This window comes from Dasypus novemcinctus, chromosome 3 (genome assembly GCF_030445035.2).
Source record: "Dasypus novemcinctus isolate mDasNov1 chromosome 3, mDasNov1.1.hap2, whole genome shotgun sequence".
Lineage (NCBI taxonomy): Eukaryota > Metazoa > Chordata > Mammalia > Cingulata > Dasypodidae > Dasypus > Dasypus novemcinctus.
The window spans coordinates 174,636,334-174,664,043 of NC_080675.1; the positions used below are offsets into that span (position 1 = coordinate 174,636,334).

Here is a 27,710-nt window from a genome sequence, read left to right on the forward strand (position 1 = left end):
TTCCTCAGTCTTACTTTGACACTTTTTAAGAGTATGGTCAAGTGTTTTGTAGAAGACCCATCAATTTTGGACTATTTGATTTTCATTCATGAAAGGATTGCATTATTGCCCTTTCAAAGCACATAGTATCGGGGAATGTGAAGTCAGCATGTCCTACTATTGATGAAGCTTACTTTGATCCATGGTTAAGGTACTGTTTGCCAGGATTCTCCACGTTTAAGTGACTCTTTTCCCTTTATAATTAATAAATATTTATTTGAAGGGAGACACTTCGAGACTAAGCAAATATTCTGTTTCTCCTTAAGCTTTGTTCCCTAATTTTAGCATCCACTGTGGATCTTGCCTGCAACAATTATTACACACAGATGTTATTACAATTACTTTCTATCAGTGACTTTCTATTTCACTCTCCTCCTACTTTTATTAACTGGAATCTTTCTGTAAGGAACAGTTGTTCCTTTTCCCCCATGTATTTATTCAGTTATTTATTTGTATCAGTACAGACTCAAGGATAGTCACCTTTGGTTTGGGTTAAAATTCAGCACTATCAGTATTTATTTCATTGCTCACATTGTTCCAGCATTGTTGGGAGCTCTTTCAGGTTGATAGTCTACATACTAACCTGTGAATTTTTATTTCTCTTAGCTATGAGTTGGTACTGAAACCTCCGACTCCAATCCAGCACGGCAGGTTTCATTATTGTCTTCCCCTTTTCCTTATTTGCAACTTCTCTCTCTTGACAGTGAGAAGGCTGGCTCTCCTGATCTACAATATATTTTCTTGGTTCAGCCTTAGAAAACACATAAAATAATTTCAGAATTGTACCCCATACCCCTGTGAGAAATAAATTTGCCAACTCGAGTGCCATGTTTATATATACTTCTTTTTGTCTTTAACCTTAAAGTGTCCAGTTAAAGCCCCGTAGTCCACAGCTATTTGGGGATCTCCTTTCTTCCCAGCCCCTTCAGTGTGGTGATGTGATTCACGTGTAATACAATCATATTCATTTGTCAGAATCTGCATTCTTTCTTGGGTTTTCCCCACATCCTGGATGATTGTTTTTATAATTTACATACAGTAAAATTCACCCTATGGATACAGCTCTAAGGGTTTTTGATGAACGCAGAGAGGGTTGTGTATCTACCTGTTCAGTTCCTTAGATAACTGTTCCACCACCCCCAAAATTCCCTGTGTTGTTTCTTTGTAGACAATTGCTCCCCCAACCTCTAACTCCTGGCAATCACTGATCTATTTTCCATCTCTGTAATTTTGCCTTTTCCAGAATTTCATAGAATAGAAATGGACTTGTACAATATATATCTTTTTAGGTCTGGCTTCTTTCACTTACTCAAAACACATTTAATATTCGTGCATGTTGCTGGGGCAATCAGTTGTTGTGTTCCTTGTATTGCTTGGTATAGTGATGTGCTATACTTTAATCCTCTTACTGGTTGAAAGACATCTGAGTTGTTTCCAGCTTTTGTGTGAGCCTGAGTTTTCATATCTCTTTTATAAATACCTAGAAGTGGGTTTGCTGGGCCATGTGGCATGTGTATGTTTCACTTTATAGGAAACTGCCAAACTGTTTTCCAAAGTGGCTCTCCCATCCTGCATTCCCACCAAGAACATATGAGAGTTCCAGTTGCTCTGCATTCTCACCCGCACCGGGTATTGTCAGCTTTTGCGTTTTACTTTTTTCCTTAGCTATTCTAATAAGTGTGTAGTGGTAGCTCATTGTGGTTGTAATTTGCATTTTCAAAATGATTAATGCTGTTGAACATCTTTTCTTATGCTTATTTACCATCCATATATCATCTTTGGTAAAAATATCTGTCTAGATCTTTTGACCATATTTTTATTGGGTTGTTTTGGGGATTTTTTTTTCCTATTGTTGAGTTCTGACAGTTCTTTATATATTCTGTGTAAGTATCCTTTCAAATCTATTTTTTAGTTAAACCAGGACCTAGAGAGGGAAAGTCATTTATATAAGGTTACATAGGCTGGTCTAGGTGGAGCCAGGACAAGGTTTCCTGATTTTCATTCCAGCACTCTTTCCACGATAACAAAGTGTTTTTCTTTCCCGAGTGTTAAGAACCATGACTCCATAACTCCATCTTATATGTTTTAATATGTAGAAGACTCCCTATAATTTGATTGTGATTAAGGTTTTTTACATCTCCTTTGGTGCAAGAGTTGCTGAAGAGAATCTTGTTGCTGCTACTGTTTATTTGTTTATCACTATTTTTGTTTAAATTTACAAGTAGTTGATAATTTTGGTATAAACCTTAATAATTTCTAGTTTTATTACAGTTTGTCAGAGAAAATGACCTATATAATTTCTCCTTTGGCAAATTTATTAACTTTCTCTTTGCCGCCAAATTTAGATAACTTTTATAATTTTTTCACAGATGCATGAAAGAATGTCCTTAGTAAAGGTAGTAAAGGTGCAGGGCGTATGGATGTGTGTAAATTGGATCTGTTGACAACTGTGAATGTCAAATTCTGGAAAATTTTCTTTATTCTTCTAATAGTTCAGAATGCATAAACTACATCTTTATCTTGCTTAGTTTCTCATGTGGTTGAATTATATATTTTTTAATATTTTTATAGGGAGATTATAATTTTCTGAGCCCTTCCATATCTAGTTTTTGTAGATCAGCTATACTGGATCATTATCCTCTCAAACACTCTAGAACTTGTTATATTGTCTTTGGGCACTTACAGGTAAGGAGAAGTTTCTCTAAGTCTGTTTTTTCTTCCCTCAAAACCACCTAATAATTTTCACCTTGTTACTTACAGGATTTCCTCCCCAAATCCTTGAAATTAGACATACGCACACACACACACAAGGACAAATATTGTGTGATTCCACTTTACATGAGCTATCTAGAATTGGCAAGTTCGTTAAGACAAAAGTAGATTATAGGTAATAAAAGCCGGGGGGAGGGGACATGGGGAGTTATTGCTTAATGGGTACAGAGTGCAGTTTAGGGGATGAAAAAGTTTTAATAATGGATGGTGGTAATGGTAGCACGATATTGTGAATGCAGTTAAAGCCACTGAATTGTATATTTAAAAATGATTAAAATGGCAACTCTTCTGGCATAAATATGTTACCACATAAAAAAGTAGTAAAAAAAAAACAGAATTTGTGTAGGGTTTGCTTTTGCAATTTTATCTAACTTTCTATTAATAATTTATAATTAGTAAGTATGTAAGTATTGACAAATGCTAAAATATGAAAATTATCAATAAGATAAATAATAAAAATAAGAAAATATAATAAAATTAGAAATAAAAAATAAATATTAAATGCTAAAAGTAGCATAAAATGCCTCACCCTACCACTCTAGTTAAGAAAAGAGATTTAGGAGAATTTATTAATTTTACCTGGTATTTTATGAACTCTTTCTTCCTACAACTTGTAGCTTGGAAATATTTTCTCCTTTTAGGAATTTAATAGTTGCCTTTATTCCATTCCATCTCTTCTTTAGGCTCACAAAGCATCATACATTGGCTTTCTGTTTTCTATTGTTTTAGTTTTCATATTTCTTTTTTTTTTTAAATGACTATGTTTTAAAATTTCTTTATTCGTTTTCTTTGATCTCATCCAGTTATTTTTATTTCTACCAAGCTTTCTACCATATTCCTTTTCATATCAGGTAATGTATCTTTGATCTCTTTTACTTAAAAATAGTTTCCTCTATTATTCTGTTTTTATTCTGAACTATAGAATCTTCTCACCAACTTTTTTTTTTCTGTGCCTAAATCCTTACATACTTATGATACTTGTTCATACATAGAACATGCTTTTCCTCCTTCCCCTCTCTGTCACATGTTTGCAGTTAAAATCCATATTTAGTATAGCCTGGAAGAAAAATGATGTGCACGGTACACAGCCCACCCTCTGGAATTTTAGCAAATGTGGATTTTTTGGCAAGAATTATTGGATTTCATCCCTTTTTTTAAAAATTTCAAAAATAACATTTATTCATGTAAAGCTAAGTAGTATCTAGTTCTTTTCTTGCCATAAAAACAAAGTAAATGAAAATCTACCATCCCACACAGGTATAGTGCCCACGGCTTCAGGTCCAGAACCTTGAGCTGTTTACTCCACCCCTACCAGCTGTAAACACCTCCTAGCCGCATTTCCTTGTGAGCCACCAAATAAGGGCTAGGAGTAAAGAAATACTAATTGGATCCTGGAGATGCTGCCCCCTAGAGAGCAGTATCAAACTGTGTGTTGTGTGTACAGGTGGGTTGTGGGTACTGGCATTGGTGACTGATCAGTGCATGTGACATAGGGTGAAAATCTGCACATCCATGTTCAAAAAGCATTGGGAGGTGGGGCGAGGGCTGCTACTGTCTTATCAAAATGAACAGTCAAAATGGACACTGTGAGCCCTTTCAAAGGTCTGTTATCAGCACTATTTTCAAACAGGTTTTTTTTTTTTTGTTAGGCCGGTAGTTTATTAAGAAAATGAAAGAAGAGAAATGGGGAAAAAATAACAAATTATGGGTCACAGATATACTTGCAGGTTGGTCCAGGTGGAGAGAGGAAACGGGGCAAAACTACAAATCCCCATTACAGATTATAAATCCCCAGTGTAGTTGGGTGCTAATCTAGGCAGGAGAGAAAGGGCCAAAACAGGAAAAAGGGTTTAAAAATAAAAGTGTGATTTGGCTTCTGCGCTTGCTTTTTAAACCATTAATTACTCCACCCCTTCAAACGGCTTTTTGAACTTGGCTGACTCCGGAGTTCAAGGTCGCCTTCCCCTTCTCTGCTGAACGTTTAGAGGTCTCCTGTCCCAGGGGAGGAGCTTCCTCCCCCCGCAGTGATTCTCAGCGTCTTGGGCTCTGGTTTTGTGGAAAGGACTTTTGGAAACGCAACATGTGAAGAAAGCAGCCTGCGCGGGTCTCAGCCCGTGCCCGAGGGACAGTCCCTTCTTTATCTCCAGCCACGCAGGTTTTATAAGTCCTCAAGACTTCATTTTCTGACGTCTGAGGCCTGCTTCCCACAACAAGGCTATGCAGGGAGAGCAGATGAGGGTGGGATGGCAGTGGGGGGTGCAGATGTCTTACCGCCTGCCTTTTCTCTCAGGATTGGCCTCGTTGCTTCATCAGATTCGCCCAAGGTCGGCTTAGCGGCAATTCCTTGTAGGCTTGGACAGGCTGCTAGATCATATTACTGGTTACCAGGGCTGTTAAAATGCCACGGGAATGTGTAAATGTGTAGGTAGGTGTGGAGAGATGGCAGGGCATGCGGGGGGGACGCTGGCCTTGCGCTCCCTGCTTTGGATGCCCTCCCCCCCCCCCCCCACTAGCTAAGAGCACCCTCGGGTCCCACCTTCCCACGTTGTTGCTTGGTTAACTCCTGCTTGTCAAGAGTCAGCGCAGCAGCATCTCGGGGAAGTCTTTCCTGAACTCCCAGGCCAAATGCCCTTCTCTGATGTGATCTCTACTTTCACATTGTGTTGAGTGTTAGATTACAGGGAGACACTAATATTCAGCTTCGTAAGAGCGACTCTTGTCCAGTGGGGAGGCCACCCCCATCAGATTACAAGGGATTTGAATACCCAGCATTGGAAGAGGGGCCAGGAGGAGAGAGTGCTGTAGTACTCACTAGTTTTTCAATTTAATGTATATAAAAAGCTAAAGCTATCTAATTATGTATAGCTGATTAACCTAGACAGGACTTTATTAAAAAGCTCTCTTCCAGAAAAGAAATTGTATACCAAAATTATTTAATGAAAATCCATTTATTTATGTTTTGTTAATGATGCATAAAGATATAAAATTCCACACAAATTTTCCACTAATAAATGCAAATGTAAATAAAGACAAATTACTTTTAAATAATTAAAAATATTTTAACCATTATTGATGGACTTGCTCTCAATGAAGTCTATATGTGAAATAATTCTGAAGCTATAAATGAGATTAAAATTCACTTGATAATCAAATAAATCATACTCTTCCATAATGCAATCAATTATTTATCGAAGAGAAAACATCCAATAAGAGTTTAATTCATTAGGAAATTTTCAGAATTTTGACTGCAATTTGTTCTTTCTACTTTATACACCGGCATTGCTCCTTTGCTCCCTTTTTTAGCTCTTATCATCACACTATAAGAAGCAGAAGGGACCTGGTTCTGCTTCCGAACAGTGAATCTAGGATGACAGGTGCATAATTACCTAAGGTTTCCCTGAAGATTTCTTCAGAGCTGTCAGCTGTTCCTAAAACTACTCTAGCAAATACTTTTCCAATTTTGAAAATTTTGTCATTCAAACACTTTATTCACACCAACCAAGATTCTCCAATCCTTGGGTGATTTCGTAGCACTGGAAGTGAAGGCTCCTTCAGAAATGCATACTGTTATAAGCTTGAAGAAATCTGCTATAGACCAGAATATGAGTGTTGAATGGGTAATTATTCTAATTTGAAAAAGGAGAAACAGGTATAAAAAGAGATTACATGACTTATTAACAACTCCTTGCATTAGTTTAGCAATTTTACCTAATGGATTAAAACATACCATATGATCTGAGGCATAAAACACATTTTTGTGAGTTAACAGATATCCTTTGATAAGTAAAGACACGAGGGCTGCGAGTCACTTGCCTAAGGTGTCACAAATAGAAACTGATGTAGTTAGAAGTTGAACTCAGGTCTTCTGCTTCCCAGGCCACAGATCCTTTCCTTGTCAGACCCCAAGGCCCTTGCTACTTGAACACACAGCAGTCCCTAGCAACACAAACCAAAACTCGACTCGGTGCATTGTAGATGCTTACCTCGAAGTCTGTAGCAGATGAGTATACCATTGTCTGGAAGAGGAGTCCAGATATCATTTTCCGTGGTGGTCTAGATAGTCCCAGTGCACTCGACACATGAAAATTGAGGTGTGAATAACCATATAGTTGACATAATTGTGAATAAAAGTATAAATAATAACAGATTGGGGGTGTTAGAGATTAAAATAGTTCAGGTGAGAATGTACGTTATTCAGCTTTCAAAAATGCATGTTAAAAATAATCTTGGTAAAAAGTACAAATAAAATCGATTTTAGGGTTCTGATTTCCTACAATAAATTTCCAATTTTCTTATCTAAAAATCTAAACTATGATTTCTTTTTTCTCTCATAGTGTTCCTTCACTATCAAACTTGATTTTGCCCTTGGAAAACCACTATTTTGTTGGTCAGCTTCCTTTTAAACATGATTTGATCATTAGAAGGCCTTCACTGCAGGAGTGATCTTGCGGAAGAATTGATGACCTTGGGAATTTGTATTTTCAAATACATAACCTGGAGGTGAAGAATAGCTAGCTGGGCAGATTTCTTGTTTCTTTGGTGTATATGCTACAGAGTACATGGTTATATTGTCAAATGGAATAGAACTCTTAAGGGCAACATTTAAAGGTTTGCAACTCTCTGTTGGAATCAATTCATGTGGCACATAGTGAGATCTGAAAGTGCTTAAACCATCAAATTTTCCAGATGGGTTGGGAATCTGCTGCTGCCTTTTAATAATTCCTTGACGACAACTTTCCCATGCTGGAAAATCTTCCTTTGTGGTGCTTTTTCCTTGGAAAGGAAAATTGTTATTTCTTCTGTGAGAAACTGGCCTGATGGGGGCAACACGGTTAACCTGATGCGGAACATAGTCGAGATGGCTGGTGCTATCTGACTGCATGGAACCTGCAGGGGGGACATACTCTGGAACTTTCTTAGCTTCAGGCGGGGGGATTTCCCATGGTTGAAAACTTTGACGAAATTCAGTGCTTCCTTCAAATGGAGACTTTTGGGTCACTCTGGGGTATGCAGGTCTGCAGATTTTTGCAGCTTCACCGATGAGACCCTGAAAGTCACACCGGTGAGTTGTGAGATTCTCAAAGGATTGGCCTGTTGGCTTGTAAACTTCCTTTGGTCTTGCAGGCTTGCATTCCAGCTGATGAGGTACATAATCCAGACGATGACTTGTGTCACCGTTAAAAGGGACTGTAGAACGTTTGACCACAAGGGGGGGTTTAAAACTTGGTGTAGGCTTTATTGCCTGAGGAACGAAGTCATCCTGAAACGTAGTTGAATTTCCAAATTTCACGGTAGGGGGATGGTAAGTTTCTTCCGGTTTACAAATTTCACTTTTTGGCATGTCCCAAGCTCTGTAATCATCTTGAAAAATGAAAAGAGAAAAGTTTTTAAATACTGAAGAAAATAACCACATTCTAAAAATTATGATTTATTTCTCTCGTTGCCAAACACCCTTCTGATTTCTTTAGAAATCCTGAGCACTAGCATCAAGCACAAAGTTTCTCTGATTCCCCTTGGATTGGTTGGTTTTTCCCTTCATTTCCACCTGCCTATTCTTATCCCCCAGATGCTTCCAGATTCCTCTGATTACAACAAGGTAAAAGCGCATTTGAACCTGATTGTTGATAGTTTTCTAGAAACAAAAGGACTGTGTTTTGGCTCAGGACGGTAATGAGGAGATTATGGTTGAGTTCCCAGTCCTGGTTAGGATTTTCACTGTAACTCACAAGATGCTAATGTAAGCCATAAAACCTAGGGACCTGAACTTCAAACAAGGGCCCTGATATGCAGGCAAAAGGGATGTTGGAATGACTCTTCTCTGGAGGGACTCCTCAAAGGAGAGAAAATTTCCATTATATGCTGGACGCCAACAGGACTTCTTGAGCAAAGATACTGGGTAACTTACTCTTCCTAAGACATCACTGGCTTCAACTTTCCTCCTCATGAGGGGGCTTTGAGGCAATCCCAACAAAGAGAGGGCATCTGAGGTCCAGGGACCTGAACTGAGTGGTTTGAAAAGTGTTTAGAGAATGTGTATAGAATTTAGAAGTGAATATCAGAGACAAAATCTGAGATATAGAGCTCAAACACTTCAAGCCTGCTTCTCTCAATTTACCTAGACCATGGATGGAAAATTGAAGTGCTTATATATTAACTCAGGGTTACTTAGACTTTTTATTTCTAGGTGAGAAAGGTGGTAAGCTAGAAAATACCACAGAATGGACTTCATCCAAAAATATGTATGTCTTAGTAACAAAAATTAATTTATAAAATACAGAAGTTTGTTTCACAAGAAAAAGTATTAAGGCCTGGACTAAAGTCTATGCAACGCTTACTGTAACAGCCAAAACTCAAGTGCTGATGATGTGCCTAACCCCTTCCAAGAGAAAAATGCCTCACCCACAGACAGTTCTGCCAAGATGGCCAAGTTTTGGACCAAATGATTACTTCCACCACAAGCTCCTGATATTTGGATAAGAGTGGGCACCTTTAAAGTTCCAAGATTTTAAACAACATGGCAAGAAAAGATGAGCTAGGTCAAGCATATTCTTTTTTTTTTTTTAAGATTTATTTATCTCCCCTTCCCCTCCCCCACCCCGGTTGTCTGTTCTCTGTGTCTATTTGCTGCGTCGTCTTTGTCGGCTTCTGTTGTTGTCAGCAGCACAGGAATCTGTGTTTCTTTTTGTTGCGTCATCTTGTTGTGTCAGCTCTCCGTGTGTGCGGTGCCACTCCTGGGCAGGCTGCACTTTCTTTAGCGCTGGGCGGCTCTCCTTACCGGGCGCACTCCTTGCACGTGGGGCTCCCCTACGCAGGGGACACTCCTGTGTGGCAGGGCTCTCCTTGCACTGCGCATCAGCACTGCAACTGGGCCAGCTCCACAGGGGTCAAGGAGGCCCAGGGTTTGAACCGCGGACCTCCCATGTGGTAGACGGACGCCCTAACCACTGGGCCAAGTCCGCCGCCCAAGCATATTCTTGTTCTTGTGAACCTGAATTTTTAAAAAAAGAGTCAAATAGAAAATGGGAGAAGGGTCTAAAGATACCTAAAGTAGAGGTATGGCAAGATGAAGTTGTATCCAAGGCAGACTTGTAAGGGAAAAGGAATTAGGGAAGCAGATTTGGCTCAATGGATAGAGTGTCCGCCTACCACCTGGGAGGTCCAGGGTTCAAACCCAGGGCCTCCTGACCTGTGTGGTGAGCTGGCCCACACGCAGTGCTGATGCACGCAAGGAGTGCCGTGCCATGCAGGGGTGTCCCCCGCTTAGGGGAGCCCCATGTGCAAGGAGTGTGCCCCATAAGAAGAGGCACCTCAATGCGAAAAAAGCACAGCCCGCCCAGGAGTGGCGCCGCACATACGGAGAGCTGACACAGCAAGATGATGCAACAAAAAGAGACACAGATTCCCAGTGCTGCTGACAAGAATACAAGCAGACACAGAAGAACACACAGTGAATGGACACAGAGAACAGATGGCTGGAGGTAGGGGGAGAGGAGAGATATATATTAAAAAAAATCTTTAAAAAAAAAAAAGAAAAGGAATTATAAATAGGCAGAAGAGACCAGTTAGAAGAGTGGCAGTAAAAGCAGATGTGTAACGGGAAGAGAAGATACTGTAAGAGAAACCACGCAGTTCATGGTAGAGATGGAAGGAGTGGTTCTTTCCTCAAGCTTCCTCTGTACCTGACTGCTTTCCATTTCCAGTTCACAGGAAGTTTTACCACTGACCCTCTTTTTCTTGAGGTATCATGAAGGAATTCCTGTTCTCTGTAACCTAATGTACCGAATTATAATACTATTTTGCAGTAATTAAAAGGAAATCATAGATATTATTGGTCTATAGTTTCACACAATCATACGGGGAGAGCCCTTGCTGCCAAAATGACTGAGGAAAAGAGGATCGTTTCATGAGAAGAACTAAACAGAAGAGAATATTTCTCCCTCGCAAAACTAACTTTGGTTTCCAAAAAAGAATAGAATATGGAGATCGAGAGACAAATTTTGACAGCATACATTAGCATGAATATCACTTCCAGATAATTGCAGAAAATTGATCCTCCCCCTACCACGATTATGCCTATGCTCATACTTCTGGAATATTTATTCTAGCAATGCCTTTAAAACATAATCTTTATTAACATCATCTGTGTTTTACAAAAAAAAGCTATTGCCACCTGTAGCGGTTTGATATGGTTATGAATTCCAAAAATAGATATTGGATTATGTTTGTTTTCTGGTCTATACCTGGGCATGATTAAGTTATGATTAGGGTTTTGATTGGGCCACGTCAGTAGTTCCCACCTCTTGGTAGGGGGGGACTCACAGATAAAAGGCATGGCAAAGGACAGAGTTGGAGGTTCTTAATGTTGTAGTTTTGATGTTGGAGTTTGATGCTGAAGCCTTAAGCTGGAGCTCTGGGGAAAGAGACAGAGCTGTTCACCTGATAGTCTATAGCTGACCTTGTGGAGAAAACAGAGGAGCTGAGCCCAGAGGAACCCAGGAAGCCTGAACCATGGCAGATGTCACCAGCCATCTTGCTCCAACACGTAAAAATAGACTTTGGTGTGGGAAGTCACTTATGCTTTATGGCCTGGTATCTGTAAGCTCCTACCCCAAATAAATACCCTTTATAAAAACCAACCAGTTTCTGGTATTTTGCATCAGCACCGCTTTGGCTGACTAATACACCACCCATCTATAACAATAATACAGTCTGGTAATTTGGCAGCTCTGGCAATACCTTTGTTAGATAAGAGGTACGTGCCTCAGCTTTCACTTTTGATTTCTAGCCTTGAAAATCTGGTTATCAGGTTTGCTCTCTTTTGAACAGCTTTAAGTATGTGATGTACCAGCATGTGTTTGTGACAAACGTTTCTACGTACAGCCCCACCCTCATTCTTGTATAATGAGCTGCTCTAAGTTCCCCTTTGAGGATCAAAGTCCTGAGTTGATTCTACTGATCTTTTTCTTGGTACTTTGGACTCTTGTCCCCATGGTGCCTTGAAGCACCAAGGATATGGAAATAATTTTTACAAAGTCAAGCTTTCTACCCTGGGCCTCATCTTTCTCAATCTACATGTCTGCAAACCATTCCCATCGTTTTGATTACTACCTATAAGCTGATGACTCCAGAATTTTCCTTTGTTACATTCACTTTGAACCATTGGTTATTTAGAAATCCGTTGTTTAATTTCCAAATTTTGGGGAATTTTCCATATTTCTATTTCTGGTATCTAGTTCAATTCCACCTTGGTCAGAGAACATACTCAGTATGATTTCAATTCTTTTTGTTAAGGTTTGTTTTATGACTTAGAATATGGTCTCTCTGGATGAATATTCTATGTGAACTTGAAAAGAATGTTTACTCTGTTTTAGTTTACAGGAATGTTCTCTAAATGTCATTTAGGTCAACATTGTTCAGATCCTTATATCCTTACTAATTTCCTGTCTAATAGTTTTAAATTACTTAAAGAGGAGTGTCGACATCTCCAACTTTAATTGCATATTTGTCTAGTTCCTATTTCAGCACAGCAAATTTTTTTCTTCATATATTCTGAAGCTCAGGTGTTAAGGAATTTTGTATATTTAGAAATTTTGAGTGTGTACGAAATGGTCATTTTATCTTTAGGTAAAATGTCTTTCTTTAGCCCTGGTAATATTCCTTATTCTGAAGGCTACTTTTTCTTATATTAATAAAGCCCTAAAGCTTTTTTTATTGGAGTTTGCAAGGTATAAGTATATATTTTTCCATTCCTTTACTTTTAAACTATATCTTTGTATTTCAGTCTATATATAATACCAGGAGTTAAAAATGCTTTTTGACCTGAATCAAGGGGGAAATGGAAAGGACAAATGAGTTTATATGGCTATGAGTCTCCAAAAAGAGCTGGGAGGTTATCAGAGGGGTTGCCCTTATGCACACCTCAGCAGAGTCCCAGAGACAGATAAAGTAGATACAACCCCGGGTATTGGTTCTTCTGAGGGCTACAGAGACCCACAGGTTCTATGGACATGGCAGATGGAGTTCAGTGCCATGTCAGTTGGCCCTTCTTTGGAGTTTGTGTTTCTGTGTGATGGAGCTGGACTCAGATGTGATCTTTTTTCACAAGCCTCTCCTGTTACTTTTACCAGAACTGTAGTTGGCGTTGGGGTTTAATATATACCCAGGGGACCTGAATCTCTGGACTGACCATATGATAGCCAGGCCCTGAGCCTCAATAGACTTCAGCTTTACACTCTGGTTTATTGGACTTACCCCACTCAGCTAACATGCAGTTGAAGAAGGTCATCCACCACACCAGGGATCCAAGAGTGCCAACAACTGAATGCAGGAGGATTGCATCCAGCATCCATGTGGAATCTAAGCCCCCTCTTGATATAAATGTGGAGTGGATACAACCATTCCAAGGTCCACAGGATGGAGGAATGGAGTATGGATTAGAGTGGACTTACTGATATTCTATTAACAAACTATTGTGATTAGTAATTGTAGAAAATGTGACATTGGTGTGGAGAAAGTGGCCATGGTGGCTGCTGGGGGTGGGGAATGGGAGGAAGAGATGAGATGTGGAGGCATTTTTGGGACTTGGAGTTGTCCTGGGTGATGCATTATATGTCCTCCCATGGCCCACTGGGTGGAATGTGGTAGAGTGTGGGCTATGATGTGGACCATTGACCATGAGGTGCAGCGGTGCTCAGAGATGTATTCACCAAATGCAACGAATGTCTCATGATGATGGAGGAGATTGTTGCTATGGGGGGAGGAGTGGGGTGAGGGGGGTGGAGAGTATATGGGGACCTCATATTTTTTTAATGTAATATTAAAAAAATAAAGACAAAAAAATTTAAAAAAATAAAAAGGAAAAATGAACCCTCATCTCCAAATTTTAAGTCATAATACCTATGTACCAAAACAGCATGGTACTGGCCTAAAGACAGACACGATAGACCAATAGAACCAAATTTATGGTTCAGAAACAGACCCTCACAGTTTGGTCAAGTGTTTTTTGACTAACCTGTCAAACTCACACAGCTCAGGCAGAACAATCCATTCAACAAATGGTGCTGAAAGAATTAGACATCCATAGCTAAAAGAAGGAAGACCCCTATATCACACTTGATCCAAAATTTAACTCAAAATGGATAAAAAAACTAAAAAGCAAGAACCATAAAACTTCTAGAAGAAATTATTGGAAAATATCTTCAAGACCTGGTGGTAGGTAGTGGATTCTTAAAGGAGATAAGAGAAGGACTGAGTGGACTACTGATGTTTAATGTATGTAGAAGTTTTAATTAGCTTTACTGTAAAATTGTGGAAATGTATAGAGTGGATGGTAACACAGTGAGTAACAGCTAGTTTATCAATGGGGATGTGACTGAAAATGGTAGTCTAGTTATGTAAATGCCAATTGACAGAATGCTAAAGAATAATCTAGGAACTGGATAGCACAGTAAACCAAGAGGTGGGTGAGAATTGTGGTTGATGGTACAGATGCAAGAGTGTCCTTTGTTAGCTAGAACAAATGTATATCCCTACTGCAGGGTGTTGGGAATGTGGAGAAGCATGGGAAAAATACAACTAGAGTGACCTATGGACTGTGGTTAGTAGTAATAATATAATATTTTTACATCTATGCAAAAGATGTACTGTGTTGATACTGAGGCAGTATTGAAAAAGTGAGCTAAATGTATGCTATGGACATGGCAATAATCCAATGATATTATTTTATCTGTAGCAAATGACACACCACATTGTGGTGTGTTGATGGAGGGGTGTTGTTTGGGAATTCTGCACATGTGCGTGATTGTTTTATACGTTTACAACTTCTGTCACAAAAAATATATTTAAAAAATAATAATAGGGTGGGTTGGGGGAAAAACACACCAAATGTAAGATAAGAACTATGATTAGTAGTAGGATTTTAACAGTGTTCTTTCATAGTTTGTAACAAACGTCTCATGACAATGCAAGGTGTTGGTGGAGGGTTGATGTACGGGACCCCTGTATGATGTTATGCATGTTTGCTTTGTGAGTTCACAACTTTTACTATACACTTAATTGTTTATGTATGTTCATATATAAATAATATAAAGATAATAATTGGATTGGTTAGGGGGAAAATACTTTGTTTAGTAGTAATATTTTGACAATGCTCTTTAATCATTAGTTACAAAGGTTTAAAAACAATGCAGGTTATTGGTGGTAGGATGAGATGTTATATATGTTTGATGTAAGTTCACAACTATTATACATTTATTGTTTATGTTTATGTATGAGTGATATATTTCAATAAAAATGTTTTAAAAAAAAGAAAAAAATAAAGTAGGTTTGATGTAGACAGCCTATAGTTTGTCCTTTTTCTTCTCCATGTAATCTAACAATCTGTTTAAATTGGCATGTTTATTGATATGGTTGAATTAAAATCTACAGTCTTGGTCTTGTTTTTTTCCTATTTGTTCAATGCTTTGTTCCTTCTTCACTTTAACATGGACTTTTGAGTTAATTGGGGTTTTTTTTTGGTTCTTTTTTTTTAGATTTCATTGCTCATTTAACATTTTTTAGTGGTTGTCCTTGAGCAAGGGTTGACAAACTTTTTCCATAAAGAGCCAGATAGTAAATATTTTAGGCTTTGTGCGCCATATGGTCTCTGCTGCAACTGCTAAACTCTGACATTGTAGCATGAAGCTGCCATAGACACTCTATAAATGAACATGCATGGCTATTTTTCAATAAAATTTTATTTGCAGAAAGAGGTAGCATGCCAGATTTGGTCCATGGGCTGTAGTTTTCCAACCCCTGGCATAAATTTTACAACACATTTATTTAATTAATCATAGACTGCCTTTAAATAATATTATACCAATTCACATACAGCCTAAGAGCCTTACAATAAATTTCAATTCCTTCCTCCCATCTTTTGTACTGTTGTTATACTTTGGGTTTTTCCTGCTTGGCTGTGTTGAGTCCAAGGCACTCCTTCATCTTATCATTTTTCTTTTTCCCTAGCATTCCATTTCACTTTCTTACAGTTTTCCTCTCTCCACTTAAATTCTCCATCTGTTCGTGTATACTTTCCATCTTTTCCACTACAACTTTTAACATATTTATATATTTTTTTAATTAATTAATTTATTTCTCCCTCCTCCCTCCATTTTCTGCTCTCTCTGTCCATTCACTGTGTGTTCTTCTGTGTCTGCTTGTATTCTCATTAGGCGACTCCAGGACCCAATCCTGGGAACTTCTGGAGTAGGAGAGAGGTGATCATTCTCTTGTGCCACCACAGCTCCCTGGTCTTCTGTGTCTCTTATTGCCTCTCCTCTCTGTCTCTTTTTGTTGCATCATCTTGCTGGGCCAGCTCTCTGTGTAGGCAGCACTCCTGCGCGGGGCAGCACTCTGCACGGGCCAGCACTCCGTGTGGGCCAGCTCGCCACACCAGGAGGCCCTGGGCATCAAACCCTAGACCTCCTATATGGTAGATAGGAGCCCAATTGCTTGAACCACATCTGCTTCCCTTGATTATTAATCATATTTACATGTTAATTTTAAAAAAATTCTCTGTGATAGTTCTGGGTCATTTCTGAACCTGGCTTTTTGTTTTTTAACTCTTAAAGCATCTATTTATTAAAATGTTCTTTGCCAAGATTTCACATTAGCATAAAATTCAATTCAGTCTTTCCATTTCTCTACTGAGGTCTCCACTTCAACATATTACACACAATCACCTCCTCCAGTAATCAGTGTTTCCAGCAACCACTTGGTGACCCCATAATCAGCCTCTTTGTTCTCTAGGTGAACCAACTAGATGGTAATACTGCTCTGCTGCAAGGTGAAGGCTCCTAACTCATACTTAATGGAAAAGGAGTGAAACTTCTGCAAAGTGAGCTTTTTAAGAAGAGGCACTTTTTGCTCATGGAAAGAAAGTAGTGAATCCTCTAAGAATATACAAGGGATTCTTTTACAGTTAAGCTCATGATTTGGAGAAAAGACTTTGGATGTAGCAGATGTAGCTCTGCTGGTCCAGGTTGCTAACACTCTTCCTCCTCCTCCTGTGGCCCCTCACCAGGTATCACAAAGCCTTCTTTAGTGGCACACAGAATTCCCGCAATCCTCTGCAGGACAGGGCCGTTTCCCGCCTTGTTTTTCTGGCAAACCAATTCCATGTTCCTTAGCTTTCCAAAGCAGAAATCCCTCTCCTTCTCCAAGTCTCTGATGGGAAGTTTCAATACGTTGACCTCTGGCCTGCTGCTTTTATTCGGCTGCTTCCTCATCCCCATTTCCCACAGGAGGGTCTTTCCCACCTCCCCTGCCAGCCTAGGAGTTCTGTGTGCTGAAATGGGCCTCTGTGGAGCTGCACTGCTACGGCCGAGAGGTTTCTTTGGTTTATTCAGAGCCGGAGCAACAAGCGAGGGAGTCACTGCTGTTTCTTGACCTTGTCAAGAGCTACAGAATCACAGTCTTTTCCATCATACTTTGCATCACACACTGCTTGAATCACTGGATGAATTCAAAACAGTCTTGAAATGTCCCTTTTACTAGTTGGTCCACAGGAATTATTTTGTCAACACCCGTTCTCTTAAAAGCTGCTTGTAGTTTTTTGAAGCTCTGGATGTCTTCGTCTTCTGACTTGGCTTGGAATTCCATTTTCTTCAGGGCGGTGGGGCCAGCGAGCAGCACGTCCATAAACTGTCACCAGTCGGCCCCTGGGCACCAGGGTTCCATCTTTGTCAAGTTCAACGGCAGAGCCTCGCTGATCCAGGCAGGCAGGCCACGTGGACTTAGGTTGGCGCTGATCCCTGACGTTGGGTAGACGTTCATGGCCACCGTGGGCCCTCGCTGGACCGTGTCCACCACGCGTGGCCGGCTCGGGTTCCGTCTGCGTCGGGTTGCAGCCACCTGGTCCCCCCCACCCCCGCCCCGCGAGATGCCCTCATGCGCATGCGCTTGCGCCGCTTCGATTTGGTCTTTTAACAGTTGATTATTTCCTTACCGTAACATAATTTGGGGTTGAAGGCTGGACACTGTGGAGAATGAGATCAACAGTTGGGATCCTAGGAATGGTTATACCTCAGCGGCTAGGCCTTTAAAGAGTGGGGTTCAATGCGTCCAGGTGGGAGGTGGGCTAGGTTTGGGTTTGGCTTTTGCTACAGCTAGCTTCAGTGCACCAGCAGCTGCAAATGCCTTTAGCATTACCTTGTGTTAGGTTGGGGGCTGGCTTGCTGGAAGGATTTTCTCTGATCTGCTCCATCCTCAGCTTTAGACCTTCCCTTTGAACCTGCACATCAGAGAATGTCTCTCTCCATAACCTTGCCCTACCCCAGTGGTAGACTGCTGTTTCTTGTTGCTCAGTGGTTGGTGATCTGGTGTTGGAGGTGTGTGTATAGGTGGTAGTTTCTCTGTTGTCCTGTTCCAGCCTCAATCTCAGGCAGGCACTGTATCTCTGGGACTTGGGCATGAGGCAGTCGCTGTGTTCCTTCCCCTTTGGTTTTGGAGATTTTGAATGGTTGGGTCCAGGAAAATTTCCTATTCCCTCTTCCATTCTGAGGGCTTGGGTTTTTATGTTGTTGCCATTTTTCCTTTTTCTTTCCCTACTGGAAATGACAGAGAGCTGCCATTCCTGCGGTGGATTTATGCTTTGGTTTCATAGGTTAGAAACATCTGAATTGGAGCTTCTTGCTTTTCCTGCAAAAGTAGCCACTCATCTCACCTGGGTCCGCATCAAAGGAAGCTCTCTCTGGTCCCCTTCCTACCAATCTTTCTGATGAACACGCAGTGAACATCCATAGAGAAGTTTGTGAGTGGTTGCAAACTTCCCAGGGCTTCTCTGCTTTCACCCCACCCCATACTCAGACTTTAGCTTGTTAAAAATTTAAATTTAAATTCTTTTTACCCACTTGTATGCAGCAGGCCCATCACACGCTCCCACCCTGTCCCAGGTGTTCTCCTCAGCTCAACTTGGAGCACCTGTTTTTCTTTAGATTTCAAGCTAGTTTGATCTCAGCTTTCTGAAAGATTCATGAAAACTTGTAGTTTTATAGATTATCTGGCTTTTTCTTGTTAATAGATTGCTCCTTTGAGCCTTCTACATCCCATTTGGAAGCTGGAAGTCCTGGAGTTTTCTTTATGGTACAGTTTTTAAATTACAGATTCTATTTCTTTAACAGATAAAGGGCTATTCTAAATTTTTAATTTCTTCTTGAGTTAGGTTGGTAAATTGTCTTTTTCAAAGAATATGTTCATTTACCTGTCATAAAATTATTTGCATAATGCTTTTCATAGTAGTTAATGTTTTTAATGTAATAAAAATCAATCTTTGAGTTTTTAACTGCACTATTTAATTCAAATACATTTAGTGAGTTGACCACCTTGCTATTTGTCCTACATGTTCTTTGTTCCTTTACTCATTTCCTAACTTTTTTGGATTAATAAAAGATATTATTCCATTTTCCCCTCTACTAGCACTTTAATTTTAACTTTCTGTAGTTTTAGAATAAAAATGAATTCTTGACTTACTATGGATCTCTCCAGTCCATTCAAACTTAAATGGATACCTTTAACACTTCTAGAGCAATGAAAGAACCTTATAACAGTTTAATTCCATATATAGCCTCCTGCCTTTTGGGCTACAGTTGTATTTTACTTCTATACTTCTATATTTGTATAAAACCATGTAATATAGTTATAATTGTGACATTAAAAAGTCAATTTTTTTTTTATTTACCCTTCATTCCTTCCTGGATTTCATGCCTTCATCTAGGATCATTTTACTTCAAGAACTTCCTTTAGTACTTTTTGTAGTGTGGGTCTGCTCATAACAAATTCTCTTAGCTTTTGTTTGCCTGAAAACATTTTTTGCCTCCTTTTCTTTTTTTTTTTTTTTTTGTGGTATGCTCTTTTTTTTGTCTTTATTTTTTTAATGTTACATTCAAATAATATGAGGTCCCCACATAGCCCCCACTCCCCCTCACCCCACTCCTCCCATAACAACCTCCTCCATCATCATGGGACATTCATTGCACTTGATGAATACATCTCTGAGCACTGCTGCACCACATGGAGAGTGTAAACTATAATATGGACCATTGAATATGTGCTGCCTTATTTTCTTAAAGATATTTTCATTATATATAAAATTCTGGGATTCACCAGGTTTAAAATTCTATTCCCCCTCCTTTAAACACTTTGAAAATGTCATTCCTTTGTCTTTGACTACCATAGTTTCTGTGGAAAAGTCCAATGTAATTCTTATTTTTCCTTTTTTATGTCCTATATATTTTTTCTCTTACTACTTTTAATAATTTACTTTTTGCTGGTTTTCAGATGTTTGGTGACAGTTGCCTAGGTATGGTTTTATGTTTATCTGTTCTGGGTTTGTTGAACTTCTTGAACTCTTTCATCAAACTTTGGAAATTTCTTGGCTATTAGCTCTTCAAATATTTCCTGTTTTTTAAAAATAGGTTTCATAATGTTGTACTATATGCTGGGCGTTGTGCTTAAAGAGCCATGGAAATTAAAATCAGTGTTATTTGCAACAGGAGACAGTTTCTTTTTTATGTTAGGCAGATAAGATGTGAGGCAGATCATGTCAATCCAATCAGGACTGGGCTATGTCAGTATTCAGTGGCACCTTTATTTAGTAAAGTTTTCCTCTAATTTCAAAAGTCTCAAAGGCAAGACCTGTGGTGTTGTTTGTGGCAAGGCCCTCATTCTGGTGAGACTTTGTCTCCTAATGCCTACTTCCATGTGGGACTGTGGGATGTATCTGTGAGACCTTTTTGGTCCAGTATCCTAGCCCACATGTCCTCTAAGCACTCAGTGAATGTCTCACAGGGAAAACCAGCTGTGTATCTGAGGCTCTAGAATTCAATTTTTTATACCAGCCTACATGTTAAACACTCCACTGGTTTCTTTTTCCCTTAGCTGAATCCCTTTGCTTACTACAAGGCCTATCCTCAGCATGGTCCTAGATTTGACAGATGCTCCAAGGTAAGTAAACAGTTGGCCAAATCAGCTCACCTAAGAAGGGCCCCTCCCACTCTAGAATACTAGTTCTTTGCTTCTATAACTTTCTGGATATTATGAAAAATAAAATTTTTATAATTTAAAAATTTATGCTTTTAAAAAAGTTCTTTTCAGTAAAAGCAACAGCTCCCTGCTACCCATTATATCCTACTTTGCAGTGAAAGTCTCAAAAATTTTTAGTGACTACAAGAAAAATATCCCGTTCCTCAGTCTGGCAACAAGGCTCTTCAAGATCTGGTTTCAACCAACATTTATAAAATTATACCCCAAAGTTTTAGTTTTGAATTCCTCTTGTCTTCACCATGTCAACTGAAAACACTTTTTATTACTCTGCTTTATGCTTTTACTCATTTCAACTCAGCATTTGGGATGGCCTTCCTATGTATCAATATTCACCAGTCTCTACAACATCTTCCCAGACTAGCCTGAAGTGATCTCTTGCCCAGTCTAAATTTCTATAGTACTAACTGTTCCACTAATTTTCTAGTGAATTATGTTGCCTTTTATATCATATTATTTATTTCTAGTATGGCTATTTAAATTTTTCATGATCATATTGCTTTTTATTTCAGCTCAAATGTAAGGATTCTAAATGTCAACACCATGTTGCAATTCAGCTCTCTATTCCCTACAATGCCTAGCACAGAGCATAGTAGTCCCTAAAACATTTTTTAAAAAAATTTATCAATTTATCTACTTCATCATTTACATTTTAACATAAATGAATTTCTAAACTGAGGCTGTTGGGGCAGATACACTTCAGTCTAGAGTCATTAGTTTCATAAAATAACATCTCTAAAATTTACTGTTGCTCTGTTTACCATCCTGCAGGTTTTTCAAAAAAATTATATCCCATTTCTCCCTTTCCTCTGTCCTTTAACTCTCAGAGGATAGTGAGGTAGACTGTTCCCATTGTGACTTCTCTTTGGCTCCAGACCTGTCCTTAAGTAGTTACCTATAAAATCTGCAGTACAATCATTAAAAAGAATGAAAAAGTGTAGCATTGGCCTTTAGTATTTCTGTTGTCTCATGCCCTAAAACCTGGGCATACAAGATATCCCTTTCTGACTAGGAAAGAACAAGAGAGAGAAGGCCAGAGGGAACCCAAGAATCTTCAACCTTGGACTGTGGGAATGGAAGTGTGAGAACTTACAGGAAGCCCAGGTAATGGGGAGCCGGAAGCACAACTAGTGTTGATGTATGTGTGTTGTGTGTAACTGTTCGCAGCATTATAGGACATCAGTATTACTCAACACTTTTTATAGATCTTGGAGAATAAAGAAAAGTAAAACTTCTTTGGTTGTATAAAAGACAAAGAACAGTCATCTTCATTGATTATTTTTTATAGCAAATAATTATGCGATACATTATCTCCTATGCGTACTGCTAAATATATATCATGGTAACTACTAGATACTGTATTTAATTACAGCAATACACTTGTTCACCACATGCATAGTCGTCATAATTTGTACCTTGTATAGTATCTTATATGCTTACAGCTTTAAAAAAAACATTGTTCCTAACCTCCCTACTGGGCAGGTTTATGAATCATAGTATACTGATAACATAGAATAGTGATACTTATCCATTGAGCTGGTAAAGAGGAAATTTAAAGAAAAAGTATGCATCAGCTATTACTTAATTAAAGTATAAACAATTACTTTTATTGTGGATGGCACCAATCTTTCAAAAGGGTTTTATGTTAGGGCACACCCACCTAGTTATATCACATAACTAATGGAAAAAATGTAAGCCTATATATGCAATTATTAATAAGAGGTAATATAGAAATAATATGTACTAACCAGATGGTTTTCTATCTAACATTTATTTTATCAGTTGGTTCAGAATTTGAATGGAGAAGAACGGTGCTATTTATTTGACCTTCTCAAAGACCCCAGTATTCTCAACTCATTCAAGGATGGGAAGACAGGGATAGTGCCAAATAAATGTGACATGTGACAAATATGACATAATGCTTATTCAATGGCCTATGTTTTTATATGATTTGAGATAGAGAAAACTAATTAAGTGGCTAGATTTGGACAGAAATCCAGATCTCTTAAATCACAATCATGCAAATGGTCTTTTCTTTACAAACTGTTTTAACCAAAGAGAAAAAAGTTATTTCCCAAGCCATGGGGGCCAAGCTTGGCAACACACCAAAATTATGACTTGATATTAGACGTCAAAGTTGGAAGTGAGGTTGTTTTTTTGGCTCCTTGATTTTGAGATAGCAAGTTACCTTTATAGGTTGGGACAGTGTCCAACTTTCCTTTTTTAACCTGTTGTCTCTCCAAAGGCCGGACTATTGCCACAGGCTGCACTTTATAAGAATTAAAATCCTGTTTGTAGGTAGTGCCAAGATCAATCTCCCCATGATTTGGTTTATATTCTTCTGGTACATGGCGAGGTTGTTTGACTATTTCAAAAGGACGATAATCTGACCTGAAATATATAAATTTGATATATAGCCACACAGGTTCTAATTTTCTCAATGCAGCACTGAAAATTTCAAGATTTTTTTTTCACTTGATAAGTCTGAGAAGATATTCAAATGGTTAAAGATGATAAACTACTCGAAAGAAGCAACTGAATTCTTTTATAAGGTCTATCCGGTGATTACATATCTTAATATGTCAAAGATCCTAGTTTTCAAGACCTCATTACAATGCATCCTCAATTAACTGGATATTTAAGTAAATATAATCCTCCAGTAACTGAATTTGTTTCTAATCTGGATGGAAATCTCAGATGAAAGGTTTGATGATCATGAAACGTTATATAAATAAATCCTGAGTCCACTTAGTCAAAATCCTTTCTTATCCTACTTGTAAACTACTCAAGCACACCTTCTTCTTATTGAAGTCTTGCTGTCTTCCTGCTCATTGTTAAATAATAACTCTGGTCTTTAGACATAAATCACATCTGTAGTATAGATACGAATCTTATTCATCTTGGTTTCCTGAGGAGCCCTTGGCATGGATGGGAGTCATATGGTAATCCAGCCATCCTGGACATCATCTAACACTATGAGGTATATGGGCACTGAGGCAGACCAGTGGAGTAGAGACCACAAATTCAGAATGATCAGACTGCCTGGGTCCAGATTATGACTGTCAATCACTAGCTGCATGTCCTTGGGAAATTTAGTCAACATGTCTGTGCTCCCATTTCCTCATATATAAAATGGGACCACAGTGTCACCCACCTCAGAGGATTAAGTGGATACACATACACACACAGAGAGAAAGAAAGAGAAGAGTGAGCAACATGTTAGTTGTTACTATTACTACCCCAAGCCTTTACGGATTGTCTTTTCCTTCTGGACTCTATTGTATCACACATTTTATGATTAAATTATCTTGTGTTAATCAACATTTGTTGTATATATCTCTGTAAGCTCCCCCCCCCACACACACACACATACACCTCACTGAATCCCTCCTCCTATTCACAACCTAATTCCTTTACTTTTTACCTCCATTTTCTCTGCTATTTCCAGCACTGTCACTTCCTTAACACAGCTCTAAGGGCACAATGACTTCCATATAATTAAATCAGACATTTTATTCCTCATGTTACTTAACCTCTTAAACAGTAACTGACATTATTATTCATTTCCTCTATTTCCAGGAAATTCTCTCTTCTTGCTTTACTGATTATGTACTCTCAGGCTTTTATGCAATTTCATTCTTCTCTACTTAGACATTCAATATTGGTGTCCCTCAAGACATGGACCTATATACTCTCTTCTTCTCATCTAGGATTCCCTCCTGAGGTCAATTCTTCAACTCCCACAGCTTCGCTTACTATCCATATAGCAATGACGCTCAAATTTACATCTCAGCCCAGATTTCTTGTACAATGGCCCTGTGGATATTCAAGGGCCCCTCAAAATTCTACATGCCCCAACTCAAACTATTTTCCCCGAACAAATCTGTTCCTTTTTGCTTGTTCCTTATCTTAGTAAATAGCATCACCATTTCTTCAACTGCACAAGTCATAAACTTAGGACTCACCCTCATATCTCACCTCCCTCCCATTCCAATCCATCAACTCCTGTCCATTCTGTGTCCTAAATAACTCTCAAATCTAACCACATTTCTCCATCTCTGTCACCACCATAATATTCCATTTGTTCTTAATAGTTCACTTAAACCTGGTTTAATAGCTTCCTAAACTCACCTACCTGCATCCACTTTGGGTCCTCTCTCCAATCCTCTTCACAGTACACTCCAGGTAATACTTCCACATGTAAATCTGATCAAGTCATTCTTGCCCCAATCTCTCTGACTGCTTACCCACTTTCTCCTCACTCCCTCAAAGAAATCTTCACTGGCTTTTTATTGGATATAGAAAACACTGAACAGGGCTCACAAGGCCCTGCCTGGACTCCTTCACTAGCGCTTCTTCATTTCTCTGCTCCAGCATTTGGGGTAGCTTTTGAGAATTTCCTCCTTTCCACACTCCTTGCTGATACATGTTGTACTCTCTGCCTAGAATGCACTTCCTTCTCCTCTTTATCCAGATTATTGCTTTACATCCTCCAGGTCTTAGTTCATTTTTCTCATTTCCCTGATAAAGTTGAAACTCTTATTCTGCTCTCAAGGTAGCTGTGTCTATTCTTCATAGATTTTATCAGTGTTGCAATTTTATACTTACTTTTAGTGATGGTTTTGATCGTTACCTCCACTAGACTGTAAAGTGGGCAGAGATGATGACTGTTTTCTTACCACTGTATCATAGTGTCTGGCACTTAATAGATGACCAAATACATATTCTTTTAATGGATGAGTAATGGGAATCATGTACCTCTGCTTCTCAAGGCATCTCAGTGGTTCTTTTCTCTTCCCAAATACTAGCTAGAGGGGAAGAGGCTAAAATGCAATCAGGGAGTAGAAGAATCAGGGAGAGAAGGACAGAGAGAAAGCCCAGAAGTCTAAGTTTCTCTGCTTAGACTAGCTGAGTACTAGAACTTTTTATGGGTGAATATTGTCTTCTTCATCTGATATAGTCCCAAACATTTGATATGTCCATAATCCTACTCTTTCAGAGCAGACTTCCTGCCAACTCTGGCAGTCATCTCACAGTACTGTACTACACTATTGTAATGCTGTAATTCATCACAAGTCTTGTACAAGTTCAGACAACTGCTCTTTATACAGACTTCCTGTATTATAGAGAAGGACAACTTATTTTGTAAACAAATCATACTCCTTTGTTTCCACTGCCTAGTCAACACAGTCAACATGAGGGAGTTAAGCAAGAGTTCCAAACCTCTAGGATGTTGCTCTTAGAAATACTGTTAGTTCCCCAGTAAAAATACAAAGGAAAGATCCAGTGTCTTACTAAGTTGAGAGATGGAGATTTAAGAAATGGCACTTTTAGGTTGACATATTGGGACCTTTTGGGATTTGGAACATTTCCTTAAGGGCAACTTAAACAAATCAGCTGAGAAAACCAAGAATTGAAAAATAATTGCCCTTTTACAGAAAGATGTGGTGGGTTAAATTTTCCTGATTTCAACATTTAGAATCAGTTAAAAACTTTAATAAATATGAATATTGTGAAATTTATTTCAAATCTCCACTTTGAACCAGTAAGGTATCAAGAAATAAGAAAATAAAGTGAATAAAAAGGAACAACCATTTTCATTTGCTCTACCTCAACCAATTGCTTAATTTCTCCACCTCATTTACTATAATCTATAGTTTAGCTGACATTTTGTTTCTGGACTGCCTTCCCCACAAAACCCTAAACAAGTTAGGGCAAAGCCCTTGTCTGATTTATGTTCTATGTCATCCCCAGCGAACAATCCAGTACCCACCCCACTGCAATGAGACTGTGGCAACATCCCCAGCAATGCTGTTAAAACATGCAGATTCCTGAGACTCACTATTTTAACTGGAGCTAGTTCTGGAATCTATAAGTTTAACAATATTTCTAGATGTTTCTAAAGCATACCGAAGTCTGCGGACTCTGGAAATTCTTCTCATTTGTGGAGGAGCCACATACTTAAAACAGTAACTAGAGTCACTAAGGAATTATTACCGTAAGGGTTGCCTGAAATTGAGTAATTATTGAAGTGTTGAGTTAAAGGTTTAAAAATCTCTATCTTTACTATAGAAATATAACAAAGAAATAGCATGAGCTCTATCTGAAACAAAATGGAAATAGCCAACACTGAAAAGAAAAGTAGTAGAACATTTTTAAAACTTAAAGTTATAGACATCTGATGTGTGAGTTCCTTGGAAGTAGGAACCTCAACTTCCTGATCTTTCATAAGTATTCTTGCTGCTTAAGATTTTGCCTTGAATATAGTGTGTATACTAACCATTTAAATTATAAAAGAAAAAATATAAGAATTAACCCATCAAGTTGACAAAGATACAAAATGATCAAAAAAGATAAATCCAGATAAAAATGTCAGGTTTGGGAGGACTTTTTCTTGCCCATCACCCATTGAACAAATACATTAGTGCCTACTATGTGACAGCAGACATTCTACTAGGTTTCTGTAAATAAAATGCTGAGTTACGAATAGACATAGTTCATGCTTTCATGGAATGCAGAAATAAATCTAATGATAAATGATAGAAACATGCTTTGAGAGCTTACATAAGGGAATTTCACCTAGCCTGAAAACTGGGTGAGGAGACAGAGAAGGCTCTTAGGAGGAAGTGATAAGTGAGTTGAGATTTTTCGGGCTGAATGAAGAGGAAGAGGAAGGGAAAATTTCAGGCAGGGAAAATAGTGTCTTGAAGGGCTCTGTGGCAAGGGAAACCTGGCACTTTCAAGGAAAAGAAAAAAAGGCCTCTTAGGTGGGAGGATGGGCGTGCAAAAGGACATTGCAGTGAAATTAAATTAGAGAATAAAGC

General features: G+C 38.7%; 1 protein-coding gene and 1 long non-coding RNA gene across 2 annotated transcripts in view; one reads left to right on the top strand and one right to left on the bottom strand.

Moving 5' to 3' along the window:
* Positions 1–5,740: 5,740 nt before the first annotated feature.
* SAXO2 (stabilizer of axonemal microtubules 2) overlaps positions 5,741–27,710 on the bottom strand; it is a 28,405-nt gene continuing 6,435 nt past the window's right edge. Inside the window, exons 3-4 of the mRNA XM_004472088.4 lie at positions 23,075–23,277; positions 5,741–8,172 (exon numbers count right to left, since the gene is read on the bottom strand). Of these exons, the coding sequence (XP_004472145.1) occupies positions 7,229–8,172; positions 23,075–23,277 (1,147 nt within the window). The 3' untranslated portion in view covers positions 5,741–7,228. The remainder of the gene's footprint in view (positions 8,173–23,074; positions 23,278–27,710) is intronic.
* LOC131278065 (uncharacterized) lies at positions 17,766–22,797 on the top strand. Its single transcript, XR_009185239.2, has 4 exons — positions 17,766–17,914; positions 20,725–20,790; positions 21,899–21,990; positions 22,669–22,797. It is a non-coding gene; the product is annotated as an uncharacterized lncRNA (long non-coding RNA).